This window comes from Acomys russatus, chromosome 17, assembly GCF_903995435.1.
Source record: "Acomys russatus chromosome 17, mAcoRus1.1, whole genome shotgun sequence".
Lineage (NCBI taxonomy): Eukaryota > Metazoa > Chordata > Mammalia > Rodentia > Muridae > Acomys > Acomys russatus.
The window spans coordinates 49,002,891-49,020,381 of NC_067153.1; the positions used below are offsets into that span (position 1 = coordinate 49,002,891).

The 17,491-nt window shown below is 50.9% G+C and overlaps 1 protein-coding gene across 1 annotated transcript in view; it reads left to right on the forward strand.

Annotated features, from left to right (window-relative positions):
• Nucleotides 1-908, forward strand: part of Tbc1d22a (TBC1 domain family member 22A) — a 287,423-nt gene extending 286,515 nt beyond the window's left edge. The window contains exon 13 of the mRNA XM_051160164.1: nt 282-908. Within this exon, the coding sequence (XP_051016121.1) occupies nt 282-410 (129 nt within the window). The 3' untranslated portion in view covers nt 411-908. The remainder of the gene's footprint in view (nt 1-281) is intronic.
• The last annotated feature ends 16,583 nt before the right edge of the window (nt 909-17,491 follow it).

The following is a 17,491-nucleotide window of genomic DNA, read 5'->3' on the forward strand; positions in this document are numbered from 1 at the left end:
CCCATGGAGCCCTCCTGGCATGGGGACGACTGATGCTGTCTCCCCGGAGTATCAAAGGGTCACAATTGAAGTACTGGGAGGACCCACTGTGTGGCTTCTCGGATGCTGAGCTGGGAGGCAGATAAGACCGTAAAAGCCAGAGTCTGGCTGGGTGGGGTTGAGGGATGAGGGAGTCAGCAGGGCCACATAGCTGAGGGACCTGCCTCATGCTTCCCTCCTGCTACCGACTGAGGTGCAGCCTGCAGCCCCGGACTCTCCCTAACTGTCTCTCTCTCCCCCAGGAGTTGCTGCTCTTCCTCCAGAACCTGCCTACTGCCTCTTGGGATGACCAGGACGTCAGCCTGCTGCTGGCCGAGGCCTATCGCCTCAAGTTTGCCTTCGCAGATGCCCCCAATCACTACAAGAAGTGAGCCTGGGGCCCATGGCAGTGGCCTCACCCTGGGGATAGCATCCCCTCCCTGCCTGGGCGGTTGCTGGCCTCTGGCCTGGTCCTTTCGTGGTGTTGCCTAGCAGAATGGGCCCCGGCATGGTCCAGGGCTGGCAGGATAGGCAGCGTCAGTTTGAAGAGATACCAAAGAGAGCCCAGGAAAGAATCCTAGCTTCAGAAGCTCAGTGTGGCCAGGCGTGGCCCTCACCCTGGCCCTTCCTTGCCAAATGCCCTTTCTTGGGCCCCCAGTCCAGACAGCCAAGAGGAAGTCTCCCTCAGAAGAGGCCTGCTGTATGGGTGCCAGGCAGAGGTGGGCCTCAGGCCTGCTCTGAAATGCACAAATCCATTCTGCCGAGTGAAATACTGAAGTCCAGACAAAATGCCAAGCATGACTTGGGCTAAGCTAGGGTTTCTGCACACAGAGCCTCTGATGGTCTCCATGCTTAGGCTTGACTTGGGGTGAGCCTGGCTAGATCAAGAGCTAAACAGGAGGCCAGAGCAAGCTGATACTTCACACAGTCCCCTTATTTTCTGTCTTTATCCTACTCCCTGGGCTTGTGGGGAGAGGGGTCTAAGAACCCCCAGGTAGGCAGAGGGTATTGTCAGTCAGGGCCTCAGAGACTGTCTAACAGGTCCGCACTTGGGCATGCTAGGACAGGAATTAGCGGTTCTGCAGAGGGCTCTTCCCCACCACCACATGGATAGGGATCTCCCGGAGCTGCTGGGCTGGGGTCCCTTCATGCCCTACTGCTTCTTTCCAGATCCGCTGGCTTGGCACCCTTGCCCCATGTTGTTGGGCGACTCCAGGGCCCTCAGATCGGCTTCTCACATATGCTTCCAGGTGTGCCCCAGGCAGCCTGTCCTCTGTGATGTGAGATTCCCCAAGGACCACCAGGCCATCTGTAAGATAAGAGCCTCAGACTCCTAGAGCAGGCTCCTGTCCTCAGTTACCCACTGTGGCCCACTCTCTGGCCTGCCCCCTCTTCAGGAGCAGCACACCACTGCCCAGGCACTAGGACGCTGCCCGAGGCTGTAGGGAGATGCAGGGAAGATGTATGCCCGCCTCTGTTCAGATCATCTTGGGTCAGGTGGGGCGTGACATCAACAGAGTGTGGTGCAGGCAATCCATGGCCTGGGTCAGCAGGGGCCCATGATCCCTCAGACCAGTGCCTGTCCTGGGTGAGGGCCACCCAGTTATGAGGAAAGGTGTCTCTGTGTGCTTCTGTGGGTAAGCGCCATCCTTCCTGACCCTTCCATGGTGCAGATCACCCCTGAGCCAGAAGGGTAGGGCCATAAAGATCTGCCCCATGGTGTTTTTTGTTTTTGTTTTTGTTTTTTTTTTTTTAATAAGATGACGAGGACCCATGAGGTTAACTTGAGCCCTGAATGTATTTTCATGTGTGCAAATGTTTGGGTGTAATGGACGCTGGCGACAGTCTTGTGTCTGAGCCATGACCTGAGCCGGGCAGAATAGGTGCTTTGAATGTGATGTGTTGGAAACACGAAATAAAGACGCTTCATAAGGCCTGTGGTTTTTACATTCTTTAATTGCACTGATTTCGGGGGAGGGTTCCTGCACCTATGCCATGCCCAAGTGTGACGTCAGATCACCATGTGCTGGAATCAGCCCTTTTCTTCTATTATATGAGTGTCAGGAATCAAGGTTAAAATGGCAGGCTTAGTGGCAAGTCCCTTTACCCACAGAGCCATTCTGCTGGCCCTATGGTCCTGACTCATTTTTAAGGCTCAGGTTCCTGTCCCAACCCTGGGCCTTGACTCAAGGCCTTGCCTTGATCACAGCTGTGCTGTGACCTTGATAACATGCTTGGGACCTCTGAAGAGGGAGGAACACTTGTCCAGGTGACATAGGAAAGCCACTTGCCTGGGATTGGGGTGGGACACAGAGCTGGCTCTGACCCTCTAAAACCCAGACTTGGAACTCCCAGGAGCCTGCAGAATAAGTGTCAAGGCCACCACAGACCCTCTGCACTCCCAGGAGCCAGGAGCCAGCAGAATGTGTGTCGAGGCCACCAGACCTCTGTCAGGTTCTGGACAAGAGGCAACTCCAAGTTCCTATTGTTTTTTTTTTTTTTTTTTTTTTTTTTAAAAGCCCATACTGAATTGGCCATTGCATCTGGGCCAATTCCCACATCCCCAGGAACTCAGGGGATATTACCCCTACCTTCAGTCCTTGTGTAAGGCTACCTTTAGATGGGTGTAAGACTACAGACCCTGGTCAAACAGCTGCCACATGCTGTCATTTACTATCACGAATACTGCTCAATCTCTATTTGAGGTCTTCCATGCTTGGGATGTGCCTGAGGCCCAGGGTTCCTAGACAAGCCCCCACTCTGAGTGGTACCCAGGAACACTGGAAGTACTCAGTACAACACTGAAAGTGTTCAGCACAACCCTCGAGGTACTCAGCCTACTATTAGAAGACCTTCCTGGACAAAATGATAAGAGAATTTTAAAATGAGACAGAAGAAAATTAATCTGTCTGTTTGCTGTTGGCATGATAACAGATTCTACCGAAAGAGAGAAATTATAACTGGTAAACCTCGGAGGAAGAAACCAAGAGAACTATCCCATTTACAGTGGTTTACAATAAGGTAAAATACATCATAAAACTAATAAGTTTAACCAAGAAGGTAATTAATCTATTATCCTAAAAGCTAAAGCATTGATGAAAAAAATTGATGAAGGCGTGGCTGCACCGAGAGATGCCTTGTGTCCATGGCTTGAAGAGCCAAGATTGTTAATGTCTTCATTTACAGACTGCAGTAAATTACCTGCCACAATCCCAACCTCATGGTCCCTAGAAAGAAAAAATCCCAAGAATACATTTGAAATGTAAAATAGAGCCCACCCAATGAGCTGAAAGCAAAGCTGGAGGCATCATACTGTTTGACTATACTGTAAACTATACTGTAAAGACACAGGCCTTAATACAGTGTGTGTATTAGAGTTCTCTAGAGGAACTGACTGATAGAATGAATAAATATATCACATATGTACATATATATTCAATGAATATACATATATAGAGACAGATTCATTTTACACACACACACACACACACACACACACACACACACACACACACACACGGAGAGAGGGGGCTGTTTATTACAGTGGCTTACATGGTATAGTCCAGCTAGTTCAACAGTGGCTGTCTACCAAAAGCAGTTCTAAGAATCCAGTAGTTGTTTAGTCCATGAGGCTGGATGTTTCCGTTGGTTTTCCGTATACATGAGTATTCAGAAGAAGCAGGCTCTAATGCCAATGAAGGAGTGGACTTGTCAGTGAGAGCTAAGCAGGCAGAGAGAGAAGCTTACTTCTTCGGTGTCTTGTGGTCCAAATTTAAGGTGGTTCTTCCAACCTCAAGATCTAGATTAAAGATGAGTCTTCCCACTTCAAATGATTTAATTAAGAAAAATCCCTCACAGATGTACCCAGCTGTTTGGGTTTCCGTTCATTCCAGATGTGGTCGAGTTGAGGACCAAGAATGGCACTGGCAGATAGAACACACTGCCTGGTCAAACAGAACACAGAGCTTTGAAGTAGAGCCGTGCATGAAGGATGGTTATTCTGTGGAGAAAAAGGTATGTGTGCGCACAAATAAACTCTTAGTGAAGAGACTGACCCATGAAAACGACAGCCCTTCCAAATGCCTGATTAAAAGTTGATAGCTATTTTATAGTTGGGTGTGACAAAGGCTTGAACCCCATTCCAGTGGCAAAACCAGTGTCAAGACAGGCCCAGACCAGAATAGGAAGAGAAGCATCTGAGCTGCAGGGCCTGCTTGAATTACAAATATTCGGATGAGGACAGTTGCCAAGCTGGGCAAGCATGTTCTCAACTGAGAGGGTCACTGAAATTCCTGTATCTGTGTGTGTGTGTGTGTGTGTGTGTGTGTGTGTGTGTGTGCACGTGCGCGCGTGTGTGTGTGTGTGCGTGCACATATTTAAAGTGTGTGTACACTTGTCATGGAAAGTGGAGATGAGAGGACAACTGTCCTTCTACCATGTGTGTTCCATGGATGGGACTCAGATTGTCAGGCCCTTTTTATCTGCTTGCGCCTCCCTTGCCCCCAACTGCCCAGAATTCCTTAGCACATAAGGTTATTGGCAGTTAGTAAAACTGAGCACAGCATAGCGCATTGGCCTTCCAGAAGAAAAGCAGCCTGCACAGCTTGTAACGTGCTCACATCTCTAATAACTTAAGAAGTGGGGAAATCCATGCTGAGATGTCTGTGCCCATGGGTACCTGCCAGCTGACCCTGGGCGCCAGCTGGACTCATGTTACGTGATGTAGAAAACTAAAGCACTCTGAGTCTCCGTTCTTCACGAAGCTTCTGCTAAGAGAAAGCTTGGTCTCTGCTTTAACACCATCAAATTTGTCACCGCTGAAGAGGGTGAGGCCTGACTATTACACCCAACACATGACCACCCAGTATACAGCAAGGGATCATAGCTGAGGTGGACATGCAGGGCAGGTCCATCCCTGAAGGCTCTCTCCTTATGAGCATATATGACACACCATAGCCACCATTCATGCTTCAGTTTGCCTGTGCCGTCCTTGTATACATGAAGTGTACAATATACAGTTTAAAAATTATTTATTTCTGTGTGTCGGGGTGTGTGTTTGCAAGTGCCCCTATGGAAGTCAAAAGACATGTTATGTGGGTCTTAGGGATGGTACTTAGGTCAGCAGGATTAGTTGCAGGCTTCTTTACCCTTTGAGCCATCCCCCTGGCCCGGAGCGTACACTCAGATGAATAGTTTCTTGGCTTGCCTTCCGGCTTGTAGGACCATCGCCCATGCTTTCCCATTGCTGGTGACCTGACACCATGTGAAGAGTGCATAGTCGATCTGTCACTCTGGTGGGCATCTGGGACGCTTCTGGTTGGGGCTGTTATAAACGGTGCTGCCCACAACATCTGTGGAAGCATCTCCTTGAGGACCAGTGGCCACCGTAGGGCTGAGCATTCATCTAGAAATGGGAATGCCAAGCCAGATGGTGGCTATCTGTCACAGTAATAGGTACTGACAGATTACCTTTCCACATGGCGAGGTGTGAGGCTCTTACTCCCCACTTCCCCTGGAGAGGGGTGGTTAGCCTGGCCGATGCAGGGTGACTCAGTGTACCTCTCTGGCCACTTCTCTGTCCTTCTGCAGCTCAGACAGAGACTTCTTGGGATGCCTGATGCGTTGATGCCAGAGGTGCCACCCTCCATCATTAAACATTTTAAAAACATGACTTTAATGGCTGCCTGTAGCCATTGTGTGGATCAGCATAATCCATTTACTCTCCTATTGTAGAGGAAGTTGCTTCCTTTTTCTTTTACATTGCTGTTGTGCCTGTGAGAAGCATTATGGTTCTCAGTACTCTTCCACAGGGGTGTAGCAGTGTTGTTCTTCAGCCTTTGCTGCTGGTTGCCTGAGCTAGTGAACCACACTCTGGCCCCATGTGTACCCCAACTCCACTCTCAATCCACCCTACCCCCACCCCACCCGCATCGCTACCTCTACCCCATCTTCATCTCTATCCCACCCCACCCCATCCCATCTACCTCTACACCCACCTAGCCCTCACCCACAGTCACTTCCACCCCTCCCCCAGCTCCCCTCTCCACCTCAGCCCTCATCCACATCTGACCCCTCTCCCACCTCCAGCTCCCCTCCACCAACTTCCATATGTCGTTTGAGAACTACATTTAAACAGTGAGGTACCCTTACAAACCTGTTAGAAGGGTCAAAGTTCAGATCACTAACGGATTGTTCCAGGACAGCCAGGACTACACAGAGAAACCCTGTCTCAAACAAAACAAAATTATCCAAATTGAGTACAGGTGAGGGTGTGGTGCTCATTTGCCACAGGAAGGAAGACCGTGTGCTGCAGCCACATTGGCCACAGTTTGGTGGTGTCTCCCAAACTGAACACAGTCTTAGGACAAAGGACTCTACAGTGTGCTCCAAGAGTGGTCAGTTGACTGGGGAACTTAGTGGTCAGTAGAAACCCACAGGCAACTGTATGTTTGTAATTACCAAAGGTGGAGGCACAAAGATCTTTTTAAATAAGTGAACTTGCCAACATGGTACATTTACACAGTGGCATTGTCTTTGAGGATTGTGGGCGATGCACTCTGAAATTGTACAGGGGAGCCTTGTGCATTCCATGAACAAAGTCAGTTCTGGAAAAGACTGAACCGTGGACACCTAGGAAGATCAGTGGTGGTCAGAAGTCAGAGCAGATGGATGAGCAGGTGACACTGAGGGTCTTCAGCAGGGGGACTGCTCTGCATCTGCAGTGGGAGAGGGACTTAACACATTTTCACATAAGCCACCAAGAGTGAGCCCAGGGTAGAGGGTGGACTTTGAAGGCTATTAACATGTTAATCTAAATTTTTTGAAACTGAGTCAGTCATGCGCCACTGTATGGGATGTTGATACAGGGAAGTCTGTGGGGCGTGAGGAGGGGTTTGGGGGAGTTCTGTGCTTTTGTTGAATTTTGTTAGAAGCCCCAACTTGCTCTAAAAACTATAATCTACTAGCTAAAGAAAGCACAGGTGTGTCTCAGTGACTGAGTCAGAGCCCAGCTGTGGCTCACGCCCCCGTATGAAGTTGCTTGACAGAATGTGGGGTTTGAAAACGTGATGGTAGAAAGGCCTGAATGTGCGACAGCCACAAATGGATGCAAAGTCAAATGCATGGTGCATCCGGATGCTTCTGCGGTGCTGGCCCTTGTTGCATCTTTTGGTTTCACTGCAGCCTCAGTTCTGCACCCAGCATGAGCCCTTTGCACTGTGCCACTCAGAGCCAGCCACAGCCGCCTGGGCTCAGGATTAAGAGCACTGCAGCACTGTGAGCTGCAGCATCCGCACTGCACATGCAAAGCTTCCTGCTCTTCAGACACACCGCAGTTCACTTAAAACAAACAAAAAACACCCCCCCCCCCATCAAAGACGAAAAACATACAGACAAAAGCAGAGATTGCACATTTTTCCCACTCCTCAGAGGGTGTCAAAAATAGTACAACACTGGGTTGTATCACATCCGAGGGGCGGATCTTTAAAATTGCTGCTTAAGTTGTTGACTAGAGTGATTTTTTAAAGTCACTAAATGAATTTTGGCTTGGAATGAAGGCAGAATTTCCAACAATTTCTGAAATGGCCCTAACCACACTTCTGCCATTTTGTACTATGTATTTGTGTGAAGTCGTGTTCTCAGCATTGACGATTATAAAATCGAAATATCGATCCACTCTGCAAAGTCTCAAAGACACTGACTGTATCCTGCAGTATAAAATATTCAGCCAAGATTTAATCTTTGTGTAAAAACAAACAACCCATCTCATTAGCATGCAGATCTGCTTCGTTCTTCAATAACTGGTAAAATTATATGTCTATTAAAGAGTTGTTTCAAAATAAAAATCTTGTGATTTATTATTGCAAATGTTTGGTGTGTACCCCTATTTTTAATAACATTTTTGTCTTTGTCTCTTTTCCATCGCTGTGATAAAATACTGTCAAAAGTAACTCAGAGGAGGAGGGAGGGTTGGTTTTGGCTCACAGTTCTGGAGGGATCTACCCATTGTGGCAACGGAGGCATGGCACAGGAGCAGGAGCCTTCCTGGTTATACTCAGGAATTAGGTTCAGATACAAAGCCTGAAGGTTTCCCCATCCCAGTCCAAGTCCAGGGATTCATCTCCCTTCTCAGAAGGCTTCATCTCTTCAAAGCTCTATAACCTTCACTAACAACTCCACCAGCTGGCACATGAGCCTGTATCTGCACACCGAGTCATGCACAGATCTCTCTGCTACAAAGGCTAAGAGAAAAGACAAGGAAGAAAAAGAGGAGAAGGAAAGAAGGAAAGAAGGAAGGAAGGAAGAAAAAAAAAAGCAAGCCCAGCATTAGAAAACTTGTTGAAGTACAAAGATAAAAATTCTAAAAGCTGACTCAAGAAGAAACTGAAAACTCCAAACAACAGTAATCAGTGAATCAGTGAATGACTTGGAATGTCGTCTGAGGGCCCTCCCTGTCTGACACAGTTCAGACACCTTCATGGCACTCTGTACCAATGCCATGGTCAGAGTCCAGGAACGCAGTGGCCTCTGAGACAGGGCCTCCCACAAACAGCTGGGCACACAGCCTGGCTGCCCCTGACCATCCTCAGCCTGGGTCAGGTCTTGCCTGGCACATGTGACATTTCTGGGTCATGTGTGATGGTGGAGTTCCGCTTGTGACTCCTGGGCCTGGGGAAACCTTGACAAGCGGAGCTTTCACTGAGTGGCTAGTTGTCGGCTTTACCGATGTTTATTCATTTTATGTCTTCAGCTCCTGACCCCTGCTGGGCTAGTGAAGTTTCTCTGTCAGCAGCCAGGAAGGCAGACAGGCAGGAGGGGCCTGTGCACATTCCCTTGTGGGTTTGGACTGGATTCTCATCTGAAGGAAGAAAATGTCTCTTCCGCATTGGTTCAGTGACACAAACTCAGAATAGATTTTATTCTAAAGAAATAAAAATGGGGTGGTATGCTCACTGAATTTGGATGGAGGTGGGAGGAGCTGATTGAGTGTTGCCAAGCAGAAGGCAGGGAGGTTAGTGAAGAGGAGCAGTGGGGGTAAGAATGGGGACAGAGGGACAAGTTGCAGGGTTTGGGGGTGCAATCCAGAGAGACGTGGAATGGCCAGTGGGAAGCAGGCATGGAAGCGTGGACCAGAAGGGGAGCTGTTAGGGCTGAAGGGGAGGTGGTAACCTCTGCCCAATGCCTGTCACCTAACAGAAGTGGATGGTAGAATGCAAGGATGGTTCTTCCTGGGAGAAGACAGGGCTGGGCATCCTCAGAGACAGCAAAGAACCCATGAGACAGATAATCTGCACAGGCTGCCCCAATGAGCATGCTCAGGGCTCATATCCAGGGAGGCCAAAGCTGTCCGCTTCTTACAGATGGCTTTGTCACAAATGCAGGGTGTCCCTGATGTACTGCAGATGGTCTCCTTTACCCGCAGCCAAGGCTAAAGCCAGGGGCTGCTAGGCCCTGTCTCAATGATCTCCTGGGGTTGGGGTGGGGAGCTAGGTTTTGCCTAGCAAGTGCATGAGGCTGGCCTAGGAGTGTGGAGACTGATGGGTGGCGAGCTTGCTCAGCATTTATTGAACATTTAGTGTCTTCTAGGCACTGCTTTTCACAGTGACCAATGATCCTGGAAATGGGGGAACTAGAACCTCACAGCCAACGCAATAGTGTGGTCATGGGGCTGTTTGGTGATGGTGCTCCTGGGAGGCCATGTGGCAGGCATCTATACTTCTGGTCCCCACTCCAGGGCAATCTAAGGGATCTCTCAGAGGCCAGTATTCTCATGTGGTCATCGCCTGGGAATGCTAATGAAGATTGGGGATCTGGGGACAGCTAGTGCTGACCTGGCTATTAAAAATAATTGGCCACCCATAACACGAAGGAAAAATGTGTTCGCTCTCAGTTTGCCTGGGAAATGTGAGTTATTCTCATGTTGCCATGGAAACCAAGATGAGTTGGGACCATCTCTCAGCTATTTAAATCTATGAGTCCAGTGAAGACTGCAGGGAACTCTCCAGAGAGAGGTGGGAAGGATGAGTGGTAGGGAAGGGACAGGGAAAGGGGGGCACTCCTACACAGCAAGCAGACATAGACCCCACAGCCATCCTGAATCCACACCACCCTCATCCTCTCCCCAGGTCCATTGGCAGCAGCCTTGGTCAGGGGATGGAGCAATTCGGAGAAAGTGGAACACAAGCCGTGTAATGCTCACCAAAGGCCCTGTGTGCCCTGATCCCTCTGGGGGCTCTTGTCTCTTTCTTCAAGGTCCAGTGGTGTCCTCAGCCCAGTGTGGCCTGCACTGTGTCTGCCAGCCAGCACCTTGAGAACTCTAGGAGACCAGGTCTTAGGTCTCTGTGCTGAGATCTTCCCTTTCTCCATCCTTCCAATAGAGGCGCCATCTTGAAGGAGCCACATGTTCCCACTCAGCCCATCTTGGCCCTCCTTGCTTTGCCTGCCTGTATATAGAGCTGGCCTCTGGGTATGGAGGATGGGCCTTGCGTTTACTCTCAGGGCCCCTCTTCTCTGATTTGGTGCCTTCAGAGATGATACTGGTGCTTCGGTTGTGCCTGTGGCTTTGGTCTTAAGGCCAGGTACTTTCCAAGAGACTGGGATAGAGATGGTGGGGGGGGGGTGTTCAGGTCCTGATGGAACCTTCTCACATACATCCTGTATCTCTGGACAGCATCTTCTGTCCAGTCACCCCCCCCCCCCCCGGCTCCCTTTCATCCCCATGATCTCTGAGCCACCACACCCCTCTCTGGCAGCCTCCTCGTGCCAGTTACTGGTCACTGTGCAGAAGTCCTTCTCCACACTGGCCTCCTTCTGCCAGGAATGCCCATTTGGAAGACCACAGGAAAGGAGTCACCTCACCATAGCACAAAGAGCCTGCATGCCATCTTCAGTTGAGCCCTGAGCACTGTGGACCCCGTGCCTCTTTAGAGAGCTATACCTGCAGCTGGTATCTTAGCTATGGTGGTGGCAGGACCCGGCCACAGGTGGCACTTCTGGAAGGAAACTGAAAGCCAGCAGCATGACCATGGGGCGGCGATAGTGAGTCATCTGTGCCGAAAGACCACCCAGAGAAGAGGCAGCACCTCCTGCTGTCCTTCCATTAAAAACAGGGAAGACAGAAGCCCAAGGCGTTTTCTAGGTCTCATCAGAGTGGACAGAAGGGGCCTCCATCCAATGCAGACATCAAAGGGAGCCAAGGCAGGGGATGTGGTGTGTGGCCTCAAGGTGGGGCATGGAACCTGGTGTTGCTGCCTAGCTCCATGGCAGCCCTCCGCCCACCTACTGACATCATCTCTCCTCAGGGCCCTCTGGAGACCATTTACTTCCTTTATTCCTAGTTTCAAATAATTTGCTTAGAAATGTCTCTGGTGTTCTGCTAATGGTGACAGAAAGAAGGAAAAATGATCAACCTTAAAATCACAACTTTAAATCGAGCTGTTTTCGAGAGCGCTGTCTCCAATTAGAGGCGGTTTAGAAGAAACCAAATACATCTGTCACTGGGTTTGGCGGGTGGGGTGGGGTGGTGGTGACAGTTCCTGGGGGGGGAGAGGCCATGCTGCAGCTGAGACTGTGGGGCTGAGACAAAGGTGGTGGCGTCGTCCTGTGCCTGTCATCTGTGCAGAGCAGATCCAGGAAAGCTCTGGAATATGGAGAACTTGGCAGGAGATCAGACAAGGTCCCCAGGTCACTCCCAGACTCTGATTCTGTGAGTGCCCCCATGGCAGTGTCACTGAGCCTCAGCCCTCTGGGTGGAATCCTTGCAGGTCATCCTCTGACCCCTGGAGCAACACTTCCTGTCCAGGCCATCCCTGGAGCAACACTTCCTGTCCAGGCCATCCCTGGAGCAACACTTCCTGTCCAGGCCATCCCTGGAGCAACACTTCCTGTCCAGGCCATCCAGCAGCATGGGAGTCACGACAGGCTCCATTTCTGTTCCTTTGATCCCTGCCCTTCTACTAGCTGGGCATGGCCCCAGTACTGTGTCCTTGGTGCCACCTCCAGTTCTGCACACACACCCATCTTCCACCCAAGGAAGCAAGGCTCAGAGCTCAGACCCTGGCCCCGATCCCGTGGAGCTGATGGAGCAGAGGAGCATTGGAATCCTCCCACAGTAGGCCCCTCACTGGTACTCACAGCAGCTTTGCAGGCGCATGCCACCCACCATTCTCTTTTAAAGATGAAGGGGTTGGGGGGGGTCGTGTCTGACCACAGTCAAGGTCACATGACTGGCTTGACAAAGGGGCATGGCAGGTGGGTGAATGGGAGCACCTTAGGGTGGGCTGGGTGAGCCCTTCTAGGTGCTCACAAGGAGGGCCCACCCTTGGAGTCCTACTCCAACCTCCGAGCTGGTCCTGGCCTTGAGAGGCCACTAGGCCTCCATGGCTGAGCTCAAAGAGCACGGATCCCGAAAGATTTCCATCGATTTTCCAAATTAATGTTTTAGCTTCTCCGTGTCTCGGGAGCAGTAATGAAGTGTCACCGGGAACGAGAGGACGAAGCAGATGAATAAAACGTCTTTTATAGTGTCATTACACTTGGATAATAAGATTTACTCGTCAACTTCAACTGTAATAATGTAATAATTTATTTGGTGACCTAATGAAGACATGTGGCTGAGGTTCTGAGTATAATAACCACACTGGAAAGGTTAGCACCTGCCTGCCATTCCACACCACCACCCTTGGCGCTAGGCCGCAGGAAGAAAGCACAGGCTCTCCCTGGTAATTTGGGAAGCAGGCAGGTCTAGCCATGGGCAGAGCCCATGCCTTGGTTAGTGGGTCAAAGCTTCTCTGGGTCTCTGGATCAAAGCAAGCTATCCTTTTGCTAGTGTGTAGGCTCTGATCTAAAAGAGACACAGGTATTTTCATCCTTACTTCTGGGCCCCTTTTCTTTTGGGGATAGGTGGGTGTGGCTTGAGAAGCCCCTGGCTATTCTTTCTCCTGTCTATGGCTACAGCCAACTTACCTTGGGTGTCTGGTGGTGGTGGTGGTCTCTGTAAAGCTGGAGGCCAGGCCTGGGTCTGCGTACTGCCCATGTGGCTCCTGCCTACTCTGTGCTCCAAATCCTTCCTCCTGACCGCGAGGCAAGAGCCTTCCTGTGAGCTATCCACTATGTCAATGCCTTTTCCATGCTCTCTCAACTCCCTCCTGGTGCTTCCTGGAGACCGTGGTCTCCTTCCCACAGGTGACTGGTGTCCAAGCTTGGGAAAGACCCAGAAGGAGATGAGCGCCTCTGATCTCCACCTCTTCCTACTGGCTAGGCTTCCTGTTGCAAGATGGTCCACTTCCCAGTGGGTAGGACCATTGCCAGCCTGGACTGATGACCTGCGCCTGCGTGGAGCTCCTGCCCATCCTCTTACCTTGTGTAGGTTGGGGAGGATGAAGACTCAAAATGCAGGTAGATACTAGGGCCCTCTTGGGCGGTCAAGGTTATCCAAGCCACTACATGGATGCTATACTGATTTTTCCAAGAGATAGTTTCCGAGAATCTCTCTCTGTTCAAGGCTGGGGTGTCTCTAGGTCCCGAGGCCAATATGAGCACTAGATAAAGAGTTACCAAGGATGACCTGTGTACCTAGATGCCCTGTGCACTCCACTTGAGGCCTGAGGATAATAAAATGATGGCTCTGTGGCATCACATTGTAAGGTAAGTTTACTGTTGGGCTGTTGAAAGTTAACAATGGTGTATGTCTGTCTCCAGGAATGATTTCCTTGAAATGGGAAGAACCTGTGAGGGGGAGGGGCTGTGACATCACTCATGGTAGAGCATTTGTCTAGCCAGTGTGAGGCCCTAAGTCAATCCACAGTAACCCCACAATATATGGGTGTATGGATAGATAGATAAACAGACAGACAGACCGACAGACAGATGAATAATTGACCTTTAGGAATGGAAAGCAGCTCAGAGAGTGTGTGGTGTTGGGAACTGCTCAGGGATGTGATCTCCACTTGCCTTCCTTTGTTTTATTGTAGAGGATATTCTACTCATCTCTCATTAGCTGTGGCCATCTGTAGTCACCTGGAAAGGGGACAGACTAAATATGCATCCTGATGGATTGTCGGCATTGTCACCCACTCCTCACTTCATGGTGACCTGTCCGGTGGTGTTGCCCAGACCCTGTGCAGTGGGAACACAGAGCATGGCCCTGACCCACCACAGCTGCCAAGGAGCATGCCTGAGTGACAGGGTATCCAGTGCCTGCCCTGCCCTGCCCTGCTCTGTGTGCTGTGGTCTGACTGTGGCTGGCACTCATGTTCTCTACAGAGCAGGCACCTGGGGAAAAGGCCAATGTTCCCAAGGCTGAGGTGACAGTGCGTAACGGAGATGCACTGGGGGTCAACTCACCCATCTTGGACATCAGCATTCTGACACGGGAGTTGCCTGGGTCTGGGTGTCAGTCACTCTTGAATGGCTCCTTTCCTTATTCTGTTAGCCTCCTCAGCGAATGTTCTAGATGAGGATTCATCTCTTGACAAGCAGTTCCCAGCTGCCCGCCGGCCCCCCCCCCTCCCACCGCCCTGTGTCCTTGAGAGATGAGCCTGCCTCCTGACCGAGAGTGCCCCTCCCCTCTGTCAGTAAGGATGGCTGGGAAGGCAGGCGCAGAGATCATGCCTTCCTCAGCCCAGAGCTCATCTGTTTTCCTCTCCTTGCATCCAATTCTCTGCAAGGCTTCCCCCAGACACAGCATAGAAAATCCTCCTCTGAGGTCCTGTTTCAGCCTTTGAAAGCTGGGGTGCCAGTAGGTGGGGGCTTTGTTATGCTTGTGGGCCCCAGATGGCAGATCATTACAGAAGGTGAATTCCCAGGGTGCTGTTGTACCTTCTCAGTGCTGCATCAGGTGGCCTTTGTGGCATGGAAAGTGGAGGATAGGAGCTGAGGCTGATGTAGCCATGCAGCCTTGGCCTATGGAAACCCGCCAGGGGGTATATATGACTAGAAGAAGGTGAGTTCCAGGTGTCACTATGGCCCTGCATCTGGTATCTGGTTCCTTATCCCATGCCATGCCCACTCCTCGCCACAGTGCCCCTGCTTCCTCCTGGTCCAATCTAGGGTGCCTCCCAGGTGACCTCCTGCCTAGCCTCCTCTTGTCTGTGTGGCCCCAGACAGCAGCATGTGTGACCCCTTGGTTTACCATTTCCCTGTCTATACAGTTGTCTCCTTGGGTGGCATTTGGATTAGTGAGCGATGGAGACCATGCTGCCTGTGGTAAGCCTGACTGTAAGATGGCGGCCCCAGCTCAGCATGGTGCTGATGCTCCCATCACAGCCTGGCCCTGCCTCATCCTATGAAACTCCACAGTCCACAGAAAATGTGGACCATGTGCTGGTTACTTTGGTTGCCAACTTGACACATCTAGGAAGAAGGACCCTCAGCTGAGGAGTATTGCCAAGGTCAGAGGGCCCATGGGCATGTCTGCGGAGCGTTTTCTTGATTGTCATTTGTTGTAGGAGGGCTCAGCCCACTCTGGGTGGCACCATCCCTAGCAAGGGAGTCCTGGGCTGTATAGAAGGACCTACCTCAGAGAGGTCTGAGCACTAGCCTGGGTATAAACTAGAGGACAAGCCAGTGAGCAGCTTTTATCTGTGGTTCTTGCCTTTATTCCTGCTTCAGTTCTTGCCCTAGTTCTGCCTCCATAATGGCAGAAGTACAAGCAAGATAAACGCTTTCCTTCCTAGGTCGCTTTTGGCTGTGGTATTGTATATACCTTAGCAACATGAAGCAGACTAAAGCAGACTGCAAGGTTAAGCGGTACAACCCAGCCTCTGTAGCTTGTCCCCACCACATCCCCTTCTGTCCCCTAGCTCTGGCCACGCGACCTCAGCACCTCCAGCTGCAGGGCCTCTGCTCCAGCTCTTTTCCCTGGAGTCAACTCCAGACTTTTAGGGGTTCATCATCATTGCTTAGGCTCAGCTCAGACCTCTCTGGCTTCTCTACCATGGTTTACACGTCGGCTCTGTTTTCCCCATGGTCTCTGCAGCTGCAGAAAATTATTTACTCACTGCTGGCTTTCACGGCCCAGATGCGTGTCTTCCTCCTTCCCCCATCTGACCTCTGGCTGCCGAGGACCTGGGAGGAGCTGAAGGCAGGGAGCATGAGACAGTGGGCATGCTGGACCCTGCTATGGCTGATCCAGCCCCCAACCCTCACCCTGCAGTGCCATCCTCATCACTCGAGGGGCCCCCTACAATGTGAACCTCTGGCTCCATGTGGGGCCTCAGTGAGGACATGGTTACACCTGGCTCAACACACAGCTGTGCATACCACTGTACCCATCCTGGGAATGCTGACCTCAGCCATTGATTCATACAACACGAGCCGACTCTGATGTCCCGGCTTGGAGCTCTGCTGGCTCCTTTAAATATTGGCAGCCCCCAGGGTGAGGGAACCTTGGGTGTGTATCTTCTACAGTTGAATCCTCAAAAGCTGAATGAAAACAGCCCGTCCTGCTCCTCAGGGAAACCAAGGGAGCAAATGCGCAGTGGAACTACAGTGGATATAGCCTCGGGGCTCTTCCTCCCTGCGCAGATGCAGAATGTTGCTGCGTTCTCCGTAGTCCTCCCTTCCCCCACTGGACAGGTAAAGCAGTGCTTACAGTGACAGAAGCTTCTTACCCACAGTGGATCGGTGCTCCGAGTCAGGTAGTGCCAAGTTCAAGGACACTCAGCAGTTGGGATAAAATGTACCTAATTGGCCCCTACAGAAAGTCCAGGGCCACTGTACCCCGTGGATCCCTCTGTTTCAGCCTATCCTTAATGATGGCGCAGTTCAGGAAGATGGCCCAGTTGTCAGTTGGTTACTGCTGTGTGGGGACTGAGAAAGTGCCAGTTTCCCCCTGTTTATTTTATAGGCTGCCATTAAGCCAAATGCTTCCTGTCGCCTTCATTAGGCATCTGGTCAATTACTCTGGGACTTGTCTTTGGGGAGGCCAGTTTCTTGCTCATTAACGCCTGCTCTCCAGGCTGCCACAGGGACACTGCCCAGCAGTATTTGCTCAGATAGTGGAGGGTACAAGCTGCTGACCCTGGACAGTGGCTTCCTCTGAAGGGCTGGGACTCGTTCACAGGATGGGGCTGTTGGCCTCTGGGGGCAATTTCAAATCCACTCACATAGATAATCCCACAGAATTCACATAGGGTCATCCATTTAAGGCATCAGTCATCCCAAGGCAGAAGGTCCCAAGAAATGTGGGGTCATCTGCCAGTTAGTTCACTAGTGAGGGACACGTGCTGAGGGTCAGACTAAGGATGAGGCAGTTGTTTCTCTCCACTGACTAGCTGTGTGCCTTGGACTGATTGTGTCTCCTCTCTGGGCCTCAAATAGCCATTGATTTTATGGGGTGACCCTGATACTTGTCAGGTTATGGCGAGACCAAATAAAGCTGGCCAAGTGGCATCCTTGGGTTCCTAATGGGCAAGCCATCCCCATGTGAGCTGCTCCTAGAGCCTGCTGCCTGGGGTCAAGATGAAGAGAATAT